The 7,888-nt window shown below is 37.0% G+C and overlaps 1 protein-coding gene across 1 annotated transcript; it reads right to left on the bottom strand.

Moving 5' to 3' along the window:
- Positions 1-6,954: 6,954 nt before the first annotated feature.
- Positions 6,955-7,638, bottom strand: LOC130868088 (ubiquitin-conjugating enzyme E2 2-like). Its single transcript, XM_057760329.1, has 2 exons — positions 7,561-7,638; positions 6,955-7,456 (listed from the first exon to the last, which is right to left on the bottom strand). The coding sequence occupies exon 2, from the start codon at positions 7,420-7,422 to the stop codon at positions 6,955-6,957; it is 468 nt and encodes a 155-aa protein (XP_057616312.1). The 5' UTR covers positions 7,423-7,456; positions 7,561-7,638.
- Between the last annotated feature and the right edge of the window lie 250 nt (positions 7,639-7,888).

Raw genomic sequence — 7,888 nt, 5'->3', positions numbered from 1 at the left:
TTACTGTGAAATATAATATTAGGCTCTACAGTATATATTCACCGACTTTTCTTTATACCCATGAATAAATTATAATCAGTAACATGATAGGTATTTAAACATAAGAATTGTTTAAATAACTCATAATGTATGGAAATAAAATTTTTACCACAATGAAAATTTCTCTATTTATGAGGAATTTAAAATCTAAATATCTGCTACAATTGTTCATTTTCTGAAATTCTTCTATTGCATTGCTGTTACCTTTGTTAACACAGTCAACAGAAACTAATAACAATCTGTGCAAAAATTCATACCTGAAACAAAAGAATCACATATAGTCAAAAATCCTATGAAGGTTTTTTGTTTGTTTGGTTGGTTGGTTGATTTATTTATTTATTTATTTATTTTTGTTTTTTTAATCTGGTCCATATTATAGAGACATGGCATGTGACGAAACTCAGTTAGTGTCTTAATTCCAAGAAAATATTTTTACTTATGGAAGGAAAATAGAATTATGAAGGATGTATCAAAATACACGAATAAGAATCAAATAGCTTTATTTCATATTGTCTAGTAGGCATCATGGACTCCACAGTGCCACTTGGCAGCAAACTTCGTGTGAAAAATGAAAAGACTAGGTAAAAACTGAATGAACAAAGGATTTGTATTAGAGCTGAGAAATCTTGAATTTTGGAATATCTGCAATCTTAAACTTACCTGATACTTTATACTTGCTCTGGACAAAAGTATTATTATACTTGTCAGGTTATAAACATTTATTCACCAATAAACAAGTTTTATATTCCACAAACTTCTGTTATGTTATTGTAATTGAAAAACTAGTTCAATACTATACCCTAGAACGTTAAAAAATTCATGGAGAATTTTTTTCTCAATAATTACTAGCTTATCTTAGCAAGTATGTACCGACCTTCTAGAGCTACCCACTCTTAACTTCTGTTAAAGTGCTTGCTTCTTTGAAGTACACACACACACACACACACACTTCATCTGCTGAGCAAGATGCCAGGACATGGCTTTTGTTTTCAAAAATCCCATATTCTGGACACCCAGGGCCATAACTTTGCATATGAGTAGCTGGTAGTGGTCCTTGCAGGTTGTACTAAAGGCTTTCAATCACCTACAAACTGGTTCTGAGTGTTTATCTTAGGTGAGATATTGATAATATAATAGGAGAATACATCATTTATAATATTTGTTTAGCTCATTTATACACATGTATGAATGTGAATATATAGTTGATTGTGATAAAGATTTACTTCTTAAGTGAGGTCATGGTCAATGAAGTTATAAATTCAATGCCTTTGAATGACAAAAAACCACTAACAGCTTAAAAAATAAAAAATATAGAAATCTAACACATATTTTCCTTTTTTTTAGTAAGACGAGATAATTTTAAATATTTAAGAAATGTTTGAGGATAGACTATAATGAGTTTCATAAGCTTGAAAACACTATATTTTTTATTTGCTTTCTCATAGAATTTTTTGTGAATCTATTATAACTACTAATCCTTAGTATCCACTTGTGCAAAGAAAACTTATCTACTCAAAGGCAATTCGAGTAACAAATTTCAACTGTTCCTTAAACCAAATTAATATTCATTTTCATTGTCTATATTTGGTTTATTGATGTGGGAAGTCCTTCTGTTTTTGGCCAATAGCTTAGAAGAATAAAGCCAGGCTGGAACATATATATATGTATATATATATATATATATATGTATATGTATATATGTATGTGTGTGTGTGTGTGTGTATATATATATATATATATATATATATATATATATATATATACACAGAGAGAGAGAGTAGAGTCAGAGAGATGCCAAGTAGCTACCAAAGGGAAAAGACACAAACTGCCAGCCAGAACTTTATCCAAGTAAGCCATAGCCACATGGCTATACACAGATTAATAAAAATGGGTTACTTTAAGATATGAGTTATTCAAAAATATAATTAAGCTATTTCTCAAACAGAATTACAAATAATATGGTGTCTGGGTGATTATTTCAGGGCTGAGAAGCTGGTAACAAGCAAGTGGCCTCCTACTACAGTTTATCTTAATGAGAAAACTTAAAGTTCAGATTAATGAGCTTTCAAATCCTTAAGATTTCAGGAATAACCTGGAAATATCTAGCTATGGCACTTTGTATCATCTTCAAAGCAGTAATTCCATTTCACATTGAGACAAAGAATCATTTTTTTAATGATGTTAGTCTTTTACTCACACAATGTGTCTTAGTAAATTAACATTGTTCTCAGTGAATAACCATAAACAAAGAAGAAACTCAGGGGCAGTTACGTGACTTTTAATTTATTGGTAGTATAGAATTATAGAAAAACTGTTGCTAACATTGATTTATTAAGTGACAAATGTCTCACCCCCTTTTCCCTACTAGAGAAATTTCTTAAGATGAGAGAGCCATAAGTTTCCCAACATCATTAGGGATATTGCATAATGAATCTAATTTACTTTTTCTCTGTGGGAATAACTCTGTTAGCCCTAGCCATAGTAGATCTCTTACCTTGATTACATTTACTCTTCAATTACCTTCTTTTGTTTCAGAGCCTTTTCTTACTTGTCATCTTTATGTTTCTTAAATAGCTTGCTAACAGTATGCGTATGGTGTTGGTGTAGGTAAAATGTCCCACATATGAGAGAAAATGTGTGATATTTGTCTTATTGACTTACCCAAAGAAGCATTTAAATAGTCCACAAAAATATAAATTCATTAAACATATCCAGTTCCTGGATACAGAGTAACTCATTAGCTCCCTCTCTGCACAAAGACTATTGGCAATTAATTGTTATGAGAGTAGGGGTATGTCATTTTTTTGTGGTGTATAGACTGAAAAGTAGTAGCTATACAATGTTCTAGTAAACTGTACCCCACCATTTCAATTCAAGAAACCATAATTAAAATTAGTGACTCATTCAAGAAAAATATATTATTTGCTAATATGTGATTATTAACTACTGTTAATCATAAGCAAGCTAAAATTCATAGAAGAACAGAAGTTAGATGCAGAGTAAGGGATAATTGAGGACAAACAAATCTTCCTAAGAAAGGGAAATATAACAGGTAAGGATTTATTGGGGTTGGGGTGAATGTAATGGGGGTATCAAACAGAGAGTTTGCTGGTAGTTTTATGTCAACTTGACATAAGCTAGAGTCATCAGAGTGGAAGAATCTCAATTGAGAAAATGCCTCCATAAAATTGGACTGTATCAAGGCTTGCACAGCATTTTCTTGATGATAGACATTGGAGGGCCCAAACTATTTTGAGTAGTGCTATCTCTACCAAGGTGATCCTTGGCTCTTTAAGAAGACAGGATGAGTAAGCCATAAAGAGCAAAAAACAGTAAGCAGCATTTCTCCATGGCCTCTGCGTCAGCTCCAGCCTCCAGGTTTCTGCTTTGTTTGAGTCCCTGTCATGTCTTCCTTTGATGGTGAACATTGATGAAATATAAGCAAAATAAAGTCTTTCCTCCCCAAGTTACTTTGGTCATGTTCTTTCATCACAGTAAAAATTAGTCAAACTAAGACAGAGAGGGAGGCAAGAAGAAGACAAAGGAACGTATATAAGGAGAAACAGTTAATATTAAGAGCCATTTTAGGGACAATATGAAAACCTAGTATAGTCAAAGCTTCCTAAAATATATACATATATTAAGGCAATCTGAATGAAATCACAAAATTATGACAAGGACTCAACTGGACATCTATTTATAACCAAATTAAACTTTCAATGCTGGAAGTGGGTTACACTTTATGGATATATACCCCAAAGGGAAGCCACCCTAAACCCCAGGCAGTTGCCAAGGATATAAGTTGCTCTCCACAACGTATAATAAGGCCCTATTGCTGAATATAATGCCTACACAACTGGTTGAATACAGGGATATGAAGCTGGTACCTAAACAGAGCCTTCACCCTTGGAGGCCAGTGTTCTTGGTAACAGAAGGTACTCTGTAAGAGACAGAGCACGAGCAAGGAATTCAGGACCGTGAGGGGTGCACCCACACACTGAGACAATGAAGATGTTCTATCAGGAACTCACCAAGGCCAGCTGGCCTGGGTTTGAAAAAGCATGGGATAAAACCGGACTTGCTGAACATAATAGACAATGAGGACTACTGGGAATTCAAGAACAATGGCAATGGGTTTTTGATCCTACTGCACGTACTGGCTTTGTGGGAGCCTAGGCAGTTTGGATGCTCACCTTACTAGACCTGGATGGAGCTGGGTGGTCCTTGGACTTCCCACAGGGCAGGGAACCCAGATTACTCTTAGGGATGATGAGGGAGGGGGACTTGATTGGGGGAGGGGGAGGGAAATGGGAGGTGGTGGCGGGGAGAAGGCAGAAATCTTTAATAAATAAATAAATAAAAATTAAAAAATATATATAAACATCAAAGCAGCTACAAACCTTTGACTTACAATGCTGTTCTGCTTGCAATAAATGCTAGTGTTAAGTGGGTACAATTTTTGTGGGAGTAACCAACCAATATCTGATGTGATTTAAGACACACTCCATGAGATGGAACTGATACTTGACACATCTTGGTTGTCCAAGAACCTGAGGATAGGTAGCCAAGTGAACTAAGGGGAAAACCCAGCACTGGTTTTCTATTAAAAGAATGTGGGGATAGCTAATTATATTATGCTATACTCATAGATCAGTGCCTTTCTCAGTCATCATCAAAGAAGCTTACTCCTGCAGCAGATGTGAACAAATACAGAGATCTACAGCCAGAAAATATATAGAGAGGGAGAGACTTTGGGAAACTCAGCACTAAATGGGAAGGCTCCATCAAATCCCTCCTTTCAGGTCTCAGGAAACTGTTTCTTCAAAAGAGTCAGAAAGAGTGTAAGAATTAAAGGTTATGAAGGACATCTGTTGTAGGGGCCTGCTTATTTGTCTCCAGCTCCTCAGACTCAAAATAACCACACAGAAACTATATTAATTAAATAACTGCTTGGCCTATTATCTCTAATTTCTTATTGGATAGTTCTTACATCTTAATTTAACCCATTTCCATTATTTGATATTTTGCCACAAGGCTTGTGGCCTACCAGCAAAGTTCCAACTATCAGCTCATGTCTTTTCCCTCTGGTGGCTACATGGTATCTCTCTGACTCTGGCTACTCTCTGTATATACATCTCTTCCAGCCTGGCTATATTTTGTTAAGCCATTGGCCAAAAGCAGCTTCTTTATTCACTAACCAATAAAAGAGACATATAGACAGAAGGACTTCCCACACCTGACAGCAAAGAAACAAGGCTTTCTAAACACAATAACCAATGCAAATATGAGTTTACAGAGTCTGGGGCAGCGTGCCCAGGGCCTGCATGGTTCTGTATCAGACGGGATCTTATAGATGAAAGATGAAGTGGAAACATGACCAATCTCTAACCCAAAAGTTGTCTCCTATTGATAACAACTTACAAATGAAAATTAATTTTCTACAAGGGAGTCTGACTTGGGACACAAACTACTCTTAAGGATAGGCTGCCTTCCCAGTAGATAGTCAACAGAAAACAAGTTCAAGAACTTACATCATTTGAGGTTCTTTGTATCATAATGTCAGTTTTCTTTATTTTTGATTTCTCAATGAGAAGGCTTTATGGATGTGGCTAGAGCATGAAATCTGACTTAAAAAGTTACTGACATGAATGACTTATCATTTGGTGTCATATATATCTGTCTACAGCCTTTCTTGTCTGTCTCTCTTTGGGATCAGCAGTTGTTCTACAGTACATACTTCTGCCAGAATGCATTGTCTCATCAAGATTGGAAGCAATGAAGGCAAGAGAAATTTGCAAAAATTGTTGAAACAGAGAAAAAAATCTCCCCAGGGCTGGAGAGATGGCTTAGTAAATTGCTTGCTTTGCAAGCCTAAGAAACTCTGTTTGGATCTCTATCACCCAGATAAAAAGCCAGGTGTAGTAACAAGCATCACACATTTTACTTATAACAATTCTTAATCCACTCAATTTTGGATAGATAAATGTGGATTTCAAAATACAGTGTGAAAACCCCACATGGGAAAGTTCCCATTGAGGAAATGAGGGAAGCTGTAATCTCAGACCTATAATGACAATATAGGAGGATATTGGTGAAGAAGTATCTGGAGTTCAGGCCAGCATTGACTACATAATGAGGTATAAGCTAGCATTAATTGCATAGTAATAATACATAGCATTAATTATAATTAATTCTTTCTCAACAAGAGCCCCCCCCCCCATTACTGATTAATGATACTGGTTGATATTGGATCAGAAAGCCACCACAGATTCTTGCTTAGTTTTTCATACCTAATTCATTGAAAATTGTTTAGGCAAATCTAAAATGAAACTGGGTTTACACTCTTTCCAGCACCTCAAATCTACTGCTCTCATGCATCTTCTAGAAACCTCTTCCTCTCACTCTCACCCCCACCTTACCCACATGCCATCCATCTGTCCTCCTCACTCTCATTCCCCAACCTCCCATCCATCTGTCCTTTTCTTACTTCCTATGTACCCTACACCAAATCCATTTGTCTTTCTCACTCCCACACCTCTAACACATTCTAATCATCTGCCCTTCTCCCACTCCACACACACATCTGTCCTCTTCACTCTCACCCCTTCAATCCATCTTCCCTCTTCTTTACTCTCTTCACCCCTATCTCTCAGGTATCTGCCTTTCTTTCACCTCCCACCTCCCCATACCCAATCCATTTGCGTTTGTCCTCACTTTCCCTCCTCACCTCCTCTATATCTCATCCATTTTCCCTTCTCTTCCACCCCCAAACAGCATTTCATATTAACCATAGTTTGAAAAGTGTACAATATTTCTCCAGAAAAGATTGGAGAGGCATCACTTTGCTCAAAGCAATAATACACAGCGGATAAAGTGAACCACCAAGTTTTTATTATACCATAAATTGTGTTGAAATTACATTGCATATCTTTTTGTCCACTCCCGAGCCAATTTTTCATACTGTTTTAAATCCGTGTGGTAGACCTTCGCAATTTCAGGAACCAGTGGAAGATCTGGATTTGGATTACACAATAGAGAATGGATAAAAAGAAGGACTTCGGAAATAGTAATTGTGGGTGACCACTCAGAACCCAAAATATCTAGAAAGATGCTTCCATTTTGGTCAATATTTGGATGGTAGATTTGAGTAATAAATGAAATTTGGGGAGGCTTAAAGGGATAAGTGGTTGGAAAGTGAATGTTTACGAAAAATACCCCTCCCTGGTAGGGGCTGCCTTCGGGCCCCATTATCGTTGCTTTCCAATGAAACATGTTTTCTGCCACTGGCCCTGCAGAACACTGTGACAGAGGATCTTGAAACATGGCAAGTAACTCCTTCTGCAGTCTCTTAAGAGAAATTGCCTCCAAACTAGGATGAAACATTTTCTTCACCAGGTGTGGCAGCTTGTAGATGAACCTAGGGATTAGAGAGAGATAAGAAGATGATATATGAGTAGGCTGAATTCAGAGATGGATGAAGCAGAGTGTCAAGGGCTAGAGACATACACTCCTCGACTGTACCTGAAGGGCCACGAAAACTCCTATGGCACTGGATCAGGATCTGGAGCATCCACTGTAGCTGCTGGGAGGCTGTGAAGCTGCGAGGCTGAAGTACTCCAAGCAGACACAACTCCAAGAAGAGACCGATAACCCCAGCTCTGGGAAGTGGGCTGCTGGCAATGTTCGAGACCTTCAACGTCTGGATAGGTGTTGAGGAATACTCTGTGAGGTCACAGAGAATATAATGATAAGTGATAGGCACGTGGGTTTGTCGTGGAATCAACATGGGTGTCAGTGTGGCGTCTATGTAGGTTAATATGGGTGGAGCACGAGGTCAACATTTGTATTA

This window comes from Chionomys nivalis, chromosome X, assembly GCF_950005125.1.
Source record: "Chionomys nivalis chromosome X, mChiNiv1.1, whole genome shotgun sequence".
Lineage (NCBI taxonomy): Eukaryota > Metazoa > Chordata > Mammalia > Rodentia > Cricetidae > Chionomys > Chionomys nivalis.
This window is presented reverse-complemented; position numbering and strand designations above follow the sequence as displayed.